Source organism: Hylobates moloch, unplaced genomic scaffold, assembly GCF_009828535.3.
Source record: "Hylobates moloch isolate HMO894 unplaced genomic scaffold, HMol_V3 SCAFFOLD_10, whole genome shotgun sequence".
Taxonomy (NCBI): Eukaryota; Metazoa; Chordata; class Mammalia; order Primates; family Hylobatidae; genus Hylobates; species Hylobates moloch.
The window spans coordinates 45,814,721-45,833,155 of record NW_026652285.1 but is presented as its reverse complement, the minus strand read 5'-3'; the positions used below and the strand labels follow the sequence as shown (position 1 = coordinate 45,833,155).

General features: G+C 38.0%; 1 protein-coding gene across 1 annotated transcript in view; it reads right to left on the bottom strand.

Annotated features, from left to right (window-relative positions):
- Positions 1-553: 553 nt before the first annotated feature.
- TMC1 (transmembrane channel like 1) overlaps positions 554-18,435 on the bottom strand; it is a 147,208-nt gene continuing 129,326 nt past the window's right edge. The window contains exons 16-20 of the mRNA XM_032164740.1: positions 15,529-15,768; positions 9,591-9,716; positions 6,045-6,123; positions 5,892-5,943; positions 554-576 (exon numbers count right to left, since the gene is read on the bottom strand). Of these exons, the coding sequence (XP_032020631.1) occupies positions 554-576; positions 5,892-5,943; positions 6,045-6,123; positions 9,591-9,716; positions 15,529-15,768 (520 nt within the window). The remainder of the gene's footprint in view (positions 577-5,891; positions 5,944-6,044; positions 6,124-9,590; positions 9,717-15,528; positions 15,769-18,435) is intronic.

Below are 18,435 nucleotides of genomic sequence, written 5' to 3'. Positions count from 1 at the left end.
GAATATATCTGTGGGGTGCATGGTTGGGGAGATGGGTAGAAAAAAAGAGAAAATAAGGTATTGGTTTCAAAAAATGAGTTAATGAATGATTACAATGAGTACTTTTTGCAGATATTTCTAAACTTAGAGGAAAAAGGGTGAAATATTTCTGCTCTCAGTTTAAGGAAACAAAGGCAAAAGAAATATATACAATGAAAGTTCATATGAGCAAATTTTTTTTAATTAACCCACCAACTAAACCAGTAAACTGTATTGCTGGATTACACTCACTTCTAAACTCAATTTGTTAAAAAAAAAAAAAAAAAAATTCACGAAATGGAGCAGGGGAGAGTGTGGCTGCGCAGAAACAGTTTCTGACTTGGAATAAGGTTTAGATTCTTGTTGCTCAGGTAGGACTGATGATGCCTTAATTGGCCAGCATGACCTTGAACATCCATCGGTGTAGAACAGGAAAACAGCAGTTCCACAGTGCTTGTTCTCTGGGCCTTCACATATTGCATTACTTTTAAACAGCAAGGCAAAGTGTACCTTTTCTGGGCTCTCAGGATACTTATTACTGGCCACCAGCAGCTGCAGCTGTTCACAAAACAGAAAAAAAAAAAAAAAGGAGAGAGAGAAGATGAACAGGAGGCAAATAAAAATGTAGCTTTCAGTGTGCTTAATGGTTCTGAATGAAGTGGCCAGAAATCTGTATTGTCCAAATGTGCTCTACTTTCCCATAATATTTAGCATTTTAATGTTCAAAATATTTCCATGTTTCTTAGTTTGCAAAGGCTTCACAAATTCTAAACAAGGCAGAATGAATGCACTACTTTTTTTGTAACATTTATAAGTTATTGCTTATGTGATGAATATTTTATATTTTTCCAGTAAAAGAGTTTCTCATTTTTCAGTAGATATTCAGTAGGTGTTTACTGGGTGGCCATACATATTATGGAAAAAATATCAGATGAATAGCATGGTATAGCATTATATTATCATTTAAAACAATAAAGATAACAATAAGCCTTAATTAGAATTTAGATCTTATAAGTCAGAATTTTCCATTCTTAAGTACTAATTTGATAATATTAAATTATACAAAAGCACTGCTGGTATATGTGATGCATGTGCTTCAACCACCTCATCTTCTGCAAAGACTAGACAATTCTAATAAATTCCCACTAAAGTAGACTCCACCCCAGACTCTATTTCAAAACAAAACCCTAGGTAAGCACTGTGGGATGCACAGAGTGAAGATGAACATAAAACCATTGCTCTCCTAGTGTAGGAAATACAAAGGTTTGCCTCAACTGCAGAGGTAAATACATTGAATTGAACTTTCACCCTTTCACAAACATGACAGTCAAGAAATTTTGAGGGGGTTGGGGAGGAAGATGGAGAAGGTTGCATAAACCTACAAGGAGGGGGAGAATAGGGGAAGAGAAAACAATGATGAAATTTTAGAAGCTGGAAAGCAGACAGATTAATGATAATGACTTATCAATTCTAACTGAAAAGCTAAGCCAGGGGAGGAAAAAGACAGTAAGCAACATAATTTACACATAAAATCTCCAAAATGTTCAGTAATTTGCAGCAACAGGTACCTCTGGAAGTAAGGAACCAATACAAAGAGGATGTTTTAGCTATTTAAGAAGCAAGTCAAGCTTGGTGGGGCGAAGGGGTGGGGGTTATTAAAAAACGAAGCAGCAGCAGTTAGAGTCTGAGATCGCCTTCACCTGGTACAAATGAATAATTGCTCCCCACCCCCCACCACCTTTAATCTGGCAGAAGACTGGAATAATTTTTTCTAAAAAGAGTAAAACAGAGATGCTTCTGGGCTAGAAGACCACAAGGAGTGCCGCAGTAAAAATAGGGGGCTAAGTGAGCATTTGTAGGCTGAAAGCTGAGCCCCACCCATGTCGTTTTTCCCACTCAGGTGCTACAGATTTGCCAGGCAAATCTTTACTCTCTGGGCAAGAGTTCGGAAGTAATTTTTCTGAGGAATCTGATCAGCCTAAGAGGAAAAGCCTAAAAATACTGACATGGGGATTCAGCGGCAGCCCAGGCAGAGTCCTCCAATGAGGATCTGCCCACAAGCCCCATCCATGTACTTAGAGCTTCGAAACCCAGCTTTGCATCCTACCCTGAAATATGAGCTGAGGGTCACAAAGCAGGGGAATCACCAAGCAGGGGAAGAAGAAAGACAGAACAGCTTAGAGAAAACAGACTATCAAAGGCAAAGAAACGTCAAAAAGAGTTATTAATATTCTCATAAAGACAAAACAAGCCATTGCAGCCATTAAACAAGAACAGCATGCTGTTTAAAAAAGAAGAATTAAAGAACAAAACAGCTTGCAGAAACTAAAATTATGACAGCAAAAGTGAAAAGGCCAAGAGAAATGTTGAAATTTAAAGATAAGGAAATGTTCATGGGTAAAGCAAAGAGACAAAAGGAATTTAAGGATGAAAAATAAATTAGAAATTCCACACACACACACACACACACAAAAACAAAAAAAAAACAACAGAAAATGGATGGAAAGAATTTGTAAACAATTCAAGAAAATTCCCTTCAACCAAAGAGGAAAAGAACCCACTGATGAGTACACAAGGGATAAAAATAGATCCATGCAAGACACACATTGATGAGTACACAAGAGATAAAAATAGATCCATGCAAGACACACCATCATGAAATTCCGAACATGCAGATAAGGAGACCCTAGAACTTTCCAGATTGGAAAACCAAACAGATATCAAAAATACAAGGTGCTCAAGAAAGACTAAGAATCACAATGGCTTTAAACTTCTCAAGAGCAATTGTGGAATCTAAAAGGCAATTGGAAACCTCTGAAAAAATATTGTTTTGAAGGGATATTATTTCTAATATAATTAGATGAGTATTTTTGACACCCAAACTATGAGTCAAAAGGGAGAGGAAGAGAAGAACAATTTCAGACCTGTACGGTCTCAGAAATTTGCCTCTCACATACCCTTTCTTACCTGCAAAATGTGAGTAAACCAAAAGAGAGGAAGTTGGAGAAAATGGAAAACACAATATCCAAAACAGGATAAAGTGACAGAGATCCTGCTGAATGACAGTGAAGAAAAATGAAAGGATGACAGCTGTATCCCAGACACACACCAGTTGAAATTGGAGAAGTGTAGAAGATTCTGGGAAAGATTTCTCCAAGGAAATGAAATGGATAGATAACCCAATATGTCTGAATATATTGAGAGTATAACTCAATAAGTAGCAGAGATTTGGAAATTAAATGCATCACTGAAAAAATATATAAAAAATAAGAAAATGTTTAAAAAGAGAAATTATGAATCCTGAGAAAATTTTAAAGTATGCACAAGTATCATAGTTTACTACTTGGCTCAGCTGTGAAGACTGTGTGTCCATAATAATGTATACTGGCCTAACCAAAATAATAATATAACTACATAGGTAGAATGCATAGAGAGACTGGGGCAAGAGTATAAAAAATGTGTAAGTATTATCTATTAAAATTATTATATCCATTGTAGTTAATAATTTTAATAGATAATACTTAAAACTAAAAAGTCAAGAAATTACAACAAAATTAGGTAATTTGGAGATAAATATCCAAAAATCAACTAAAAAAATTGAAAGTGTTTGTCTTAGGGTAGTTCAGTGTAGGGGAGGCGAAGAGAGCAAAACTGGTGTAGGAGGCAGAAGAAGATGCTGTTTTCATGATAAGCCTTATAGAATTATGAAATTCTAAATGAAACTCTAAATTATGCACACATGTAGCATTGATTTAAAAAATTAAAAATTTCATTAAAAACTAGTCTGATAACTGTACATCACTGTAATCATCTAATTCAGCACCCAGCATTTGACTTTATATTTGTGCATGCTAGATAGAAAAGAGAGAGGAAAAAGAAAAAAGGCTAAGCATAAAGAAGGCAACAAAACCAAGTCTTGAACATTTGTTGTTTGGGGACACCCAGCATCCTTCTCCCCTTCTCTTAGGTAGGTGTGCCCTCCCCAGTGCATTTCATGTGTCAGGAAAACAGACCGATCCCAGCTCCAAGAGTGGGTCCTGACTGACTTCAGTAACTTACCATACTCAGACACAGTGACTGGCACAAGGATGGACACATGACCCATATGGGGCCAATCTGAAAGGAGGAGAGGTTGAGGAATTTCTAGGAAAGTTTTACAGTCTAAGGACATGGCACTGGAAGTTGCTGCATCCATTCCTGCTGCCATAAAGGTCAGCCAATGTGAAAGAAGTTTAGCTTCAGAGATTCACAGAGAGGTGGGCTCAGACCTGACCCTGTTCTAAACTTAGAATAAAAAGTGCCCTGAAGGCTGGGCACAGTGGCTCATGCTTGTAATCCCAACACTTTGGGAGGCCAAAAAGAGAAGATCACTTGAGCCCAAGAGTTTGAGAGCAGCCTGGGCAACTTAGCAAGACCTGACTTCTACAAAAATATTAAAAATTAGCCAGGCATGGTGGTGTGCACTGTCCCCACTACTCAGGAGGCTGAGGAGGAAGGATCACTTCAGCCTGGGAAGTTGGAGCTGCAGTGAGCCAAGATCATACCACTGCCCTCCAGCCTGGGCCACAGAGCCAGACCAGGTCTCAAAAAAAAAAAAATCTTTTGAGTATATACCCAAAGGGTTATAAATCATGCTGCTATAAAGACACATGCACACGTATGTTTATTGCGGCACTATTCACTATAGCAAAGACTCGGAACCAACCCAAATGTCCATCAATGATAGACTGGATTAAGAAAATGTGGTACATATACACCATGGAATACTATGCAGCCATAAAAAATGATGAGTTCATGTCCTTTGTAGGGACATGGATGAAGCTGGAAACCATCATTCTCAGCAAACTATCGCCAAGGACAAAAACCCAAACACTGCATGTTCTCACTCATAGGTGGGAATTGAACAGTGAGAACACTTGGACACAGGAAGGGGAACATCACATACCAGGGCCTGTTGTGGGGTGGGGGGCTGGGAGCAGGACAGCATTAGGAGATATACCTAATGTAAATGACGAGTTAATGGGTGCAGCACACCAACATGGCACATGTATACACATGTAACAAACCTGCACGTTGTGCACATGTACCCTAGAACTTAAAGTATAATAAATATATATATATATATTTTTTAAAAAGTGGCCTGAAGCCATACATACCATTTCCCCGCATTTGTGTGGTCGAATAAATTACTCTTTCTTAATTAAACCAATTTGAGTGTTTTATTACTTGCAGTGGGGAAACAGTCCTACTAATGTAAAGAGTTTTAAAGTTAGGAGTGAGGACAAAGTTGGAAAGGGTTTTCACTGAAGTTCTTAGGTATCACCTTTCCATGGGGAACTCAAAGCATATTATTAATTTTGGCAACTAGAAGTTGGCTTTACTGTAATATTTTAAAAATTAAAGAGGTTTTTAAAAAAAGAAAGTTTAATGGATTAGAAAGGGCTTCTGGCAATCAGTGGTGGAAAGCCCAGAGGACCCTCTTGGGATCTTCTCGCCATATCCTTCCATGTATGAAAATAGTCAACATGGGCAGGAGAGCATCTGCATTTGTATCTGCTGTTTGTATATGACTATATGCGGGATTTCTTCATTTTCTGCGCATTTTCAAGGTCACTTTTAAAAATCACTACTGCCAAGTTTATATGCCCACATTTTCATTTCTCTTTTTTTCCTCCTACTAGAAAACAACCAAATCCCCTGGATGTGATGCCTGAGAAGGGCTAAAAAGGTGGAAGGTAAGGATTGTGGAATGACTCGCTCACGGCAATAATGCCACTCACCATCCAATGGAGAAAAAGCAAAAAAAAAAAAAAAAAAAAAAAAAGAAAGAAAGAAAGAAAAAGAAAAATTACAAACATAAACTTATCTCCAACCTGCTCGTGCAGCTGCCATTTTCTTGTTTCGCATTTTGTTCTCCAAAGCTTGCTACACAATAAAAAATAAGGGAAAAAAATTAAACTTCTCAGTGTTTTCTACTACTTGACATTAATAAAGATAATATTTCTATGAAATAAATTGTATCTTACCATTTTCATCTTCTTTTTTAGATCTAGATTCGCTGCCTTCTGGCCCTTGGCAGTAGCATTGAGATAATAGATGGCCAAACTAAATTTAAAAGAAAAAAAATATAATGTAAGGTGTATTTCAGTTCCCCAAGATACTTCTTAAATTTGTATTCAGTAAATTATGAAATATCAGCATGGGAATGACTATTAAGCTATTTTCTACTCTAAATCTCCTGTCTTATAGATAAAAGCTGAGGTCCAGAGAGGTAAAGAGATACACTCAGGATGACATAGGGATGAAGCTGGGGTGAAGTTGGAAAGTTGGGGCCCAAGGCTCCTGATCCACAGCCTGCTCTGTCTGCTATTTCACACTGCCTAATATTAGCTTTTTCCTGGAAATGTATTAACATCAGTTTAAATTATAATTGAAAAGTAGCATTTAAAGTGGATGGCAATGGCATCCCAGAGAATGGAAAACCTACTGCAGCTTAGGGAATATGTCGAAAAAAAAGGAAAACGACTTTCTGCCTTAAATTTCATCCTTTGGCCTTTGCAGCTAAGAATATAATCCTCATAGGAATAGATAATGAACATGGAATTTTTTCCGTAGAATGTATTGTTTGCATTTCTTTCTCCCTCAAAAAGAAAGTGTTGTATAAAGGAATATTCTTGGATTTTAAATGACATTTACATTCTAGAAAGGGCAAATTCTAGCCAGACAATTCTGTAAAAATAAATATGCTTATCTTCACTTAAGGCAAAACGAACAAACAAACAAAGAAAAAATACAGTAAAAAAGGTAACTTATATTACTCTTTGCTGCAAATAACTGGATACTGAACACATTTCCTCTACTCCGCAGAATGAAAGACAGTATCCTTTATGAGCCGTCTGGTGCTAGCAACACAATTATTGATATGGTTTGGCTGAGTTTGTTTATCTCTTATGTGAGTGATGGGAGTTTAACTAAAATTACATACATAAATGCATGCAGGGCAATATCTGGCATGAAATAGGTGCTCAATAAATGTTTGTGTGTGTGTGTGTGTGTGTGTGTGTGGTGTATATTATAAAGATTTTTTTAGAAAAGTTCCTAGATTTGGAAAATGAACTCAAAGATTTCACAAGTCCTTTCAAGTTCTGGAATTCTCTATTTATCCACCATGATTTTCTGCCTTGTAATGCACGTTAAATAAGGATTCCTCACAAATCTTTTTCTAGTTTCCAAAGGAATGAAACTGCCTGCAGAGAACTAACCTGAACTCTGCTTTATGATACCCAAAAGCCATCCAGGTTGATTTAATATAATCCATTGGGGGAAATTCAAAATACTAGTACAATTCTCTAATTAAAGGTAATAAAAAGCTAAGCCAATTGTATGGGCTCCATAAATAGAAGATGAGATCTCAGAATTTGAAAAAATATACTCAGTAATAAGCTAAAATCTGGGTTTTAAATCAGAACTTCAGAATCACAATCAACCTTTCAGTACATCTATTTGACACTCGCATGGGGCCAGCTTTCCTCCAGGCTGTCCAGATCAAAGCAAACTAGGTCCTGCAGGCTGAAGATGACTGCCAGACTGTTTTGTATGGCCCATGAATTAAGAATGGTTTTTCTGTCTTTTAAACGGTTATGTTAGTAATTACTTAATTAAGATCCTCAATTTTGCCTCTTGGCCTAATTTGCCTCTGGCCCTCGAATTAGGAAAAGTGTGCTGACCCTGGGTCTATACCACCTTGGACAAGTGGCTTTCAGCCCATCTGAAATTCCCACTGATTCTGATCCCTGTTTGGTGCTGCAAGTGAGTGTAGGAAACAAGAAGACATGAGTTTAAATTCCACTTATTAGTCACTTGACTTGGGGCAGAATTTCAATGTGTTATTGATGGTATGATTAATGAAGCCAACTTCTCAAGGCTGTTATGGGAATTAAACGAGTCAGTGTGTAAATAGTACCTGAAACAAAGGCAGTGTTAATTCCTTTTAAACACTCTTAGGACCGATTACTAAATCTTTGGATTAAGGCATTTGAACAATGCCACTTCTTCACTTAAAAATAAACATGTCTCCTAATAAAGTAAGAATATGGTAACAAAATCTGACATTTACATTGTGTGTGTGTGTGTGTCCGTGTGTGTGTGTTTTAAACAACACCTCATTCATACCACGAAAGGGCCTTGACTCTCAAAGGCCACAGGATACTGATTAACATGCTCTCAGAAACCACTGTATCATGGACATGTAGAGAAAGAAAATTGTTTCAAAGACCATCTGGTGAAACATGCTGCATTCAGTAGGTCATTTTCTAATGCATCTGTGCCAGAGATTTACTATCAGATTCTTAATAGCACCTCATTATCAAGGTTATGTAATATATAATGGTAATCTGATTTACTGTTTAATTATCCCTACAGGTTATTAGCTCTCCCTCACAGAAAGCCTCGTGGTATAAAGAAGAGCACTGGATTTATTGTGAAAGGATCTGCTTTAGGTCCTTCTACGACCATTTTACTCTCTCTCGCCTAGGGAAAATCACTTTCTTTCTGTAAGTCAATTTCTTAGATTATAAAATTGAAGAAGATAAACCTGCCCTCACTACTTTATGTGGCTTGTGATCATGACAATAACTGGGTCAGAATCCCTGCTCATTTACTGCAAACCACTGGGAGTTTTCTCCCTGAGATTTCCTCGTTTTACCTTTATTTAAATGAACCAAATCCTTTGCGTCAACTTTGTTCTTAAAGTGTCCCTGGGGTTGTTTAATATTTACCCCCTGACTGAGAGTCGTGGCAGCTCCAGACATTCTATGTAGGAGGCACTCAGGGACTGAAAGGGAGAGATGGACGCTGCCTTTGGCTCTTCCATAGCAAGTCTATACTTTTACTTAGAGTCTAAGTTTATCTGTGATGGCCAAGAGTCAGAAGCCAATGAAAGCTGTATGAAAACAAAAGTCACCTGACAAGTTCCCCTTTGGAAATCACTTCTGACTTTGAAGGGACAGACTACAGGAACTTCCCAAGATCCTCTGGTCTCTGATTCTATTATCGTGAACACACAGTTATTGACGGCCCTCTAACAACAAGGACAGGGAAATTTTTTAAACCCTTTAAGCCCTTGCCCCTAAAATATAGTCTATAGGGCCCCCGAGGGGAATATTAACTTAGAGGATCATTATTTCTGTATATTCACTGCCATCTGCTTTATGGAACAAGAGGTGGAGGGCCGGGTTGTTGGGGGGAAGCTCAATGTACTGATTAGATTTAGCATTTAGCATTTATGTTTCCCTTGCTTTAGCTGTTTACAGATAATTATTGTGGTTACTTGGGAACAAATCTTATAATCCTGGGGAAGCAAAGACAGATGCAGATGGCTGTGAATTACATCCAATAGGATCAGAATATGGCTCATGAATTTTAGCCTCTCACCACCATGTAATCAGTGTTGAATTTGGATAGGTTACAGCAGAACCCTTAGGGAGAGTGAGAGAGCTGAAAAAGCTGAAATGTAAAAAACAGCCAGGAAGAACATCACAAAGGCTCTTTCTATGAGGAGGAAAAGCACATACCCCATCACCAAAATGACAGCAATGACCAGCCCAGGGTTCGAAAGCTGTCTCAAGATCTTCGCCATCCAGCTTGGGAAATCATGCTCCAGGGTCTCTCCAATGACTTCAAACATTCTATTTTTACCACTGGGGGAATTAAAAAGGGGAAGATAAGTTTATTAAGAACATATGGAAAACCATGGTTAAAGCAAGAAAACTGGAAATCTTTCTCAATTACTGCTTAGGTCCTCTTTCAGGTTAGGAATCTGATGTTTAGCTGCAACTGCTGACACTTTGAACTCATATACCCAATATATGCGTAAGATACGAGAAATATGATCCCAATATAAACATAAAGCAGTTAGGAAATTAACCACATATTTAGGAGAAGATTTTTTAAAAACTTTATTTCTAAGATTTTGATTGAAATATATTTTGTAAATAGCTCATAAGTCTGCCTCTCAGTGAGCTGCTCTTGTAGGAGAATACTCTCTTTGAGCTAGGTAAATAGTGCACTCAATTTTTAATTAGCCTTGGAAATGAGAGCAAGGAATAGCCCAGTGGAATAAAATCCACATATAATCCAATATCTCTTTCCACGCAATAGCTTCCACCTCATTTTCCACCAGACTTCCTTCATCAGATATGTTAATAGGTAAGGTAACCACACCGAATCACGGGTTCTTTCCCTCTCAGTTTCTTCTTCTGGACAGGCCCTAATGAATACTAGCTTAGCTCCACTGCTCAGATCCATGAAGGCAAGTAACAGCTCCTATAAACTAGAAAAATGAGAACAGGATGTCTTGACTTACTAAGGAATAGCCAGAATTGTACCATAATATTCAAAATATTCATTACACCATTATTTTCTCTGTATATGCATACTGATTTTACTATGAAAAGATGTAATTTTCAGAAGAGATTTGGGTTGGGTTTCACCAAATTGTATGCATTATCAGAATAAATGTTGGTGCAACATTTAATACAATGTTTAGTTTTGCTTTCGTATTTTAATCTTTAAGCATTTTCAACTACTAAATAACAATGACACACAAGTCCCAGATTATGGTTTTTTCCTCCTGGTCTAACCAATACTATCTTCCAGCAGACAGAGTGACTCCAAGTATTTTGTCAGTAGTTGTTGGACTACAGAGGTACAAGTTTTGCTTCACGAATTAAAGATCTACACCCTAATTTTCAAGACTTATGATACATAAGAGGGAATGAAGCTTACAAGCAATGTAAGATTATAACTCCCTATTCCAATAAGTTTTATTTTTCACCATTCCATTCTAATTGTTCATACCCCCCAGTGCAGCCCCAGCCAGATGGAATACAGGATAAGCAGATAAATTAAAAGTACCAAAAAAGATAAAACCATCTATCCTCCCTTCTCCAGCATCTCAGGTCATAGCTGATGAATGTAGTTAGAGTGGGGGCATTCAAATTTTATGAAATTATCCCTACCCACAGAGGCCTTCTCAGCATCCAGTGTGACTCAAAGCAAAGTTGCTGAATCCCTGGGGATTCTTGTGTACCTTTTTCAGGTCAGGCCTTTTACCAAAGAAAGGAGTCCAGATATCTTAATTACATACAAATTATGGAAGCATCTACACTTCTTCCCTGGCAATGCCTTCTCCTGCCAGGTTAGCCAAAGTGTGCTATTACACAATATTCTCAGAATTGTTTTCTAGTTGTCTGTGTCTACCCATAGTCCTGCTGTAGGCATAGCGCCACTCTAGATTAGAACAGCTTATGAGGAGGCCTGTCTTCCCAGCTGGGTGATAAGTGCCACAGGACCAGAATCAATGCTTAATGCATGGACTTAACCCTGCGTCTCTTCTAGTGCTTAGTGCACAATAAGCAGTCATTATTCATTCATTCATTCAAATTATTGACCAGCACTTTACTGTGTCCTAGACCCACAGAGACGAAACTGCTCTATCTCCAATCTCTAGAAGTCAGCTAAACTATTAAGAAAAATAGATGCATAAAGCATGATTGCAAATGACCAATATAATAGTAGCCTTACAACATAATTTTAACTTTTAATACTAAAAAACCTGCACCTAGTATACTGATAGCAACAGGAGGCAGCCAAATGCCTAAGCAGAAAGGGGCAGGTACCTGGTGAAATGCCACCTTCAAGCCAAAGACAGTTTAAAGCCTGAAAGCCAAGGTCCATGTTAAATCCTTGGACCGGATTGAGAACTTGTCTTCCTGTTTGGTGCACTTTCCTCTGATTCATCCCCACCCTTCACCTATTTTACATATACCCACCCTTTCCTAATTGGGTTTCTACACTGTTGTGTCTACCTTTGAGTGACATCTTCACTTTAACCTTTTTTGCATACTCACAAACCAGTGAGCACACACCTCCATCCTGTGCCTATAAAGACCACAGACTCAGTTGGTAGAGGGGAGAGATGGCCTGACTTTGGGGAAGAATCGGCCTGACTTTGGGGAAGAGACAACCTGACTTTGGGGAAGATGACCTGCCCTTCCTGGCCCCTCTCCAACTGCCCTCTCTGCTGACAGCCAATTTCATTACTCAATAAAATTCTCCTCCTTCACCATCCTTCAATAATCCATGTGACCTCATTCTTCTTGGACGCTGGACAAGAGCTTGGGGCCCACCGATTGTGGGTACCCAGGAAAGACTGTCACACTGGCCCTTTGCCTTCTCCAGTGGAGGGCAGCTGCCCCACGTGACGAGGCAAGGGGCCAACTGAGCTGCTAAGACACTGCCATCCATCAGGCTGAGGATGGTGGAACTCAGGAAGCATTGTAACACCCCCTCTGGGGCTTTGGGGTCATAGGCACTTGGGCACCACTGCATTCTCCTCAAGGTGATACACCTGGTCTGGCCACGGGCCCCACATGGAGCTTGCTCCTGTGTCAGTGCCCCGGCGTGTCTGGCCAGATCCCGCACTCGCTTGCCCACGTGCTTCCTCCCACAAGGGGTTAAGCACAGCAGGCCGAGTAGACAGGGTGCCCCTCTGTGAGTCCAGCGAAGGGGCTGAGAGACATCCTGTGTCAGTACAAGCTCAGTTATGAAAAATTATGCATAAAAGGCAAACCAGAATATAAAATGCTAAAAAGTCGTTATTTCAGGTTTTCAAGATTATGGGCCACGTTTATTTTCATGTAAAAATATTTCTACAGTGTTTAGGTTTTCTAGCATAAACACATATTATCTTTGCAGTAAGATGAAAATATATGAAAAATAAAATTGTCATAATGTAAGCAGGGATGTATATAAAAACCTAGAGAACTATAAATTGTTCAGAATTACTGACATAGACGCCAGGAAACATCAGGTGTCAGGAAATCCTGTAGAACAATTAGAATTGCCTTCATCTGAACATCTTTAAATTGTCAACTATTTACGATAAATCCACTTACTAGCCTATTGGAATAATTTCTTGGAAAATTTGCCCTCTCTAGCCAGGTCTTATAAAACCAGACAATCTAGAATATCTCATCAAATTGCTTTACTGAATGGATAAATATACTATAGCCATCTTACCTGAAAACTTCCCTACACTGGAGAGCAACTAGCCATCACTGTGATACCTCCGGTAACCTAGTTCAAATTTATATTTCCTAAATTGCTGCTTGCCCAGGATCCAGACGGAATCAGACAACCTTCACCAGGAAGGTTAAGCAAATCACCTAAAACTCAGAGTTCATAAAGATGACAAGCTATGAGGTACCCACTAATACAAGCATTCTCACCTCATTTCTAGAGCAGGACAATCCTTTCAAACTTTTAAGTCCAGACAAATAAACAATATAAACATCCTTTGGCTCCAAAGTGAGGAAACTGACATGAAAATAAAATCTAAATAGCATAGAGATACCCCTTCCCAGTACTCCACTGAAAATATTTAAAAGTCCCTGATTTCTCACAAATCACCCTAAAGAACTGACTCAAGTAACCAAACACTACTTGTTCCCCAATAACCTATGGAAATTAAAAAAATAAATAAATAATTTTAAAAATAAAAAATAAATTTCCCTGATTTCAAAATAGTGATTTACATGCCGTAATTTTGCATAAGTTTGCCAATTAGGAAAGCCAGAAGAGGTAGGGCTTAAGAAGCTGAAATTGTGCAACTACTGTTCATGTCTAAGAGGTATTGTAAATCTGAATGCATCTGTGGAGATCCATGTTTACATTGTATGGTTTCCCTTATATGCAGCTAAGGTCCTTTGCTATGTTTTACTGAGAAGGATCAACTTCCAATTAATAGCTTAATGCACACCTAAACTTATCCTGGATAATAAGCAGTGTGAATAATTTGCAATTAACTAAAGCCTTTGAATGGCATATTCCTTGAACTTTGTACTCTGAGATTGGTTAGGGATTTATTGAGACAAATGTCTCATCAAGACTGTAATTTCATATTTAGTCTCCAGATGTCACTGTCTGCATTATTTATTTCAGCCCACTTGGCAACACACACACACACACACACACACACACACACACACACACACACACTGGAATTAACAGCGCTTCTCAACATCAGTTTTCTGAGTATATAGAGGTCCAGCTAGTTTAACTCCATCAGCTGGCTTAACATTTTCTTGTTCTCTAGCAAAGCAATAACTCAGACTGCTGTTGGAGTGAAAATGTCTCTTATATACTTAGTCTGTCAGCAATGAACCTTTTGACTTTAATTAAATAACTTGGGTCTGACAACATAGAGGAATTATATGTGGGCATTACAGCATCATGCATATCATTCACGTGGCTTTTTACAGTCTGATTTCCTTCACTGAAAGGTACAAACAGCTCAAGTGCATGCAGGCCAGTGACTCAACATGCAGAGGTTCTTGGGAGAACTTGTGGTAGATTCATTTCTAAGGCCCTTTAGGGAAAGAAACTTCATCCTCCAGATCCCAGGGACTTAGCTTTCTGATATGTGTCATAGAGAGGAGAGCTCTGTCATAGAGAACTGGAGAAATGTATACCTCTAAATTGGATCAAGGAGCCGTTGTGACTCTTAATTCCTGACTTGAATGATAATTAGGAGAGAATATATATGTGGAACAGCCTTAATTTTTTTCACTAGCATGTGGTATTTTGGATAACAAATTGGGTGGCCCTCCTTATGCTCATTAGTATTTAGTAATAATTCTCTTTCCTAGGTAAAGTGTGGGGTATTTTCTCTCTCTCTCTCTCTCTCTCTCTCTCTTTTTAAGGTAGCGATGCACAAGAGAAGTAGTGATAGCTGACCATGTCTGGATGTGATGGCCCAGAGTCAGGCAAACTCACATTCAGACCAGTGTCATCAGACCTTGCTCTTAGCTGTCCCCTAAAGTGGAAACAGCTCAGATTCACCATATGTATTTTACCCAGGCAGAGCCTGGAAAAGTATAAAGTATTTTCTCTTTTATGATTCCCAAATGAGGAAATAGATAGAACTTGCCTAAGAATCTCCATGTCACCTATTGAACCTGAATACCCAAAGGATCTCATTTCTTTTTTTTTCCTTTTCTTTTCCTTTTTTTTTTTTTTTTTTTTTTTTTTGAGACAGAGCTTTGCACTTGTCCCCCAGGCTGGAGTGCAATGGCGCCGTCTCGGCTCACTGCAACCTCCGCCTCCTGAGCTCAAGCGATTCTCCCGTCTCAGCCTCTCAAGTAGCTGGGATTACAGGCACCCACCACCACACCTGGCTAATTTTTTTTTCTTTGTATTTTTAGTAGAGATGGGGTTTCACCATGTTGGCCAGGCTTGTCTCGAACTCCTGACCTCAGGTGATCCGCCTGCCTCAGCCTCCCAAAGTGCTGGGATTACAGGCGTGAGCCACTGCACCCAGGTGGGATCTCATTTCCACCAACCAAAAATGTCATTGTTTGGGGAAAAAAGTAGCTTATACAATGAATGGCCATTCCCACCTCCACCCCCAAAAGAACACCATGCCTGAGTCAAATTTCAAAAACAAGAGACCTGAAGGGACCACAGTCAAAAGATGGTGGGAGGGACACGATCATGTACAAGACAGGCATGGTGGACAGGAAGAGGATGAGCAGTAGCATGCCCAGGTAGAAGTTATTCGATCTGGAAGCTTTGAAGACCCTGGCCTCAGGAACATTGCAGCACATAACAGCCCAGCACTGGAAGTACATGGATGTATGGAGTCGAAGGATATTGATGCCTGGGAGGCTGGGAGCAAAGAAGGAGCCCATCCTAGAAAGAAAGCAGAACTCTGCTCAGTTTTGAGTCTTTACTCCATAAGAAAGTCACACTGCACCTGTTTATTTGACATCATGCTTCTTTTCCAAAGGCAGAAAATATACTGCCACTTTCAACCACACAAACCCTTTTCATAAATAAACTGCACTTATCTATTTCCAACTTCTAAACACATTTTGCCACTTTCCTCATTATTGTAGGAATTGCATATCATAATTATTTCATAGAAAGGATGCTGTTAACTAACTATACCTACTATCATTAGTGAATTTAAACTACAACAGAGTAAACAATATTTACAATTGTTTTACTTCTTTTTTCTAATTCTAAAATAAACTTTCCCCAACACTTGTATCATTGACTAACATATCTATAAATATAACTTGTTAAAAATAATTAACCCTTAAAATCACTTCTTCTACTCAAACTGTACATTTGAATTAATCACTTTTGTCATGAATAGTTTTTGCTTAATGACAGGAGGTCAAGGTTGCAGTGGGCCATGACTGTACAACTGAAAGAAATTTTTTGCTTAATGACAGAAGAAAATTAAAATAAATTTTCTCTTTCTGATGTTGATCATTTTCTCTTTGTAGGTGATATGGTGTTTTAAAGCCAATTGCAATGATGTATTTATGCCTCCTAAAATAGGGTTTTATTGAAAATTTATAACCAGCTTGTAGGTTTTTGAGATGAAAATTCCACACATCCATTTAAATTTAGTTTGTCTGTTTACTTTCTTACTTTAGCTTGTCTTGGGAATTCTCTTGTTTGTGCATCTGAGTTTTTATAACTATTTTAAAATACTACTTTTAGGTGGGAACCACTTAGGTGTGGTCACTTTTACTTGATGGCTTAGTTGATTATTTCAACAAAATAAATTTCACTCTTCTTGAATGAGAAAATTCATTAGCACCATAAATCAATATAAACAGCAATTTATTATTTCAAAATCAAAAAGAAGATATATGTGCACTTATTTTAAAAATGTAAGGGGAGCCCTGTCTTTTAAACTGTCCTATCTATAATGAAGCCCTCAACATCTCTAGCTAGATTTAGCATTTTGTACTCCCTGAATAGTTGTTTAGCCAATCCAACGTAAATTTGGTTCATTATAGAGACATTTTTAATTTAGATGAAGAAATTAGTTTCTGCTATAATTGAACTTTTGTCAACCCAAAGTTAACTCATTTCTTTGAAAAGTGTAATATTGTCACAATTTGGGCTGTCTTGCTGACAAGGGATTCAGACAATAGATATGAATGATATTTTACCATAATGAATTGAACAAAGACTTTGTAGGAAGTTAAACTATATTTTTCTAATGAGAGGATAGATTTTAAAACAATACAGTATACTTTTGTTACAGGACAGCAAGAGAGAGGGAACGCCAAAAAAGTGAGCAAGTAAGCAAGTGATAGTCCCAGCTAATGGGTTAGAATTGCAAAGCACTAGATTATATCCCCCAGTACCAATACTTGTTGATGTAATACACTTTGAGTCTTTCTAAAAATCAGGTGGTGACATCACTTGTTTTGGCCAATAAAGTATGAATAGAAATTAGGTCCTTACTGCTGGGTAGAAACTTTAAAAGCCCTGTATGGTTTTTCCTTCTCTTCATCCTCTGCTAGTGTAATAGCAAGGTTTCAGATGGATCCTATTCCATCAGTCTGGGTCTCTAAAGTGAAGGTAAGTTCTAAGAGCAAAGCTCTTCTTCCACTCCACATTGAACATGTTCTTTTTATGAGCTGCTAAGATTTTGAGGTTGTTTCATTGTTGCATAACCTGATCAATTCTAAAACATAATTTTGCATGTAATTCAAAATCGAGACTTGCCTAAAACCACACATATTTGTACCTATATACATGCACATTGTTTGTATGTATATGCTTATTATTTGTGTATACATCTATAAATAAATTTCAAAATTTCAAAATAAATATCACAAAGACATTTTGAACAAATAACTCAAGAGACATAACCTAGAAAAATAAGTCCTGGCATAATAATATCTGAACGTTAATGCTCATCCTATCTTTGTTCATGCGTCACTAATCAGCTCGGCTCACTAAGTCCCTTACCCAGGCATGATCCCATCATCTGTCAGTAAAAATCATTGTAACACTTTAGCCTTATAAAATTCTTTTCTTCCAGCAAGATCAAAGAAAATAAAAGCTTATTTAACTCTCCTTATTACTTCAGCGACATGTACATGTCAGGTAAATTATTCACATCTGATTAACTGAGAAAGTGAAGAAAAAAAGGTGATAAACCTGGCTGGAGAGTACCCAATGAAGCAGTGCTGGAGCAATGTCCAAAACTCATTTTCTCTCTCACTGTGTGTTCTCTGCCATTTCTTAATATCCTGCTGTGATAAAGATATTATGTGCTTTCATCATTTAAAAATATTAGCACAGAAACCATCATGTGTATTTCAAAAAATAAGTGTGTAAATAAAGGTTACTGATCATTCAACCAAATCATAGCAAAATGGATTTTATCTATAAATGTTGATGTTAACAACATCTGCATAAATAACCTCCACTACTGAGCGATTCCTAAAGCAGTAATTCAATGTCTCTAGTCATAAGCCAATGGAATTGAATAAAAAATCCCCATACCTTTTTAATTGTTTCTGTAGAAAATGGTTAATCTCAGGC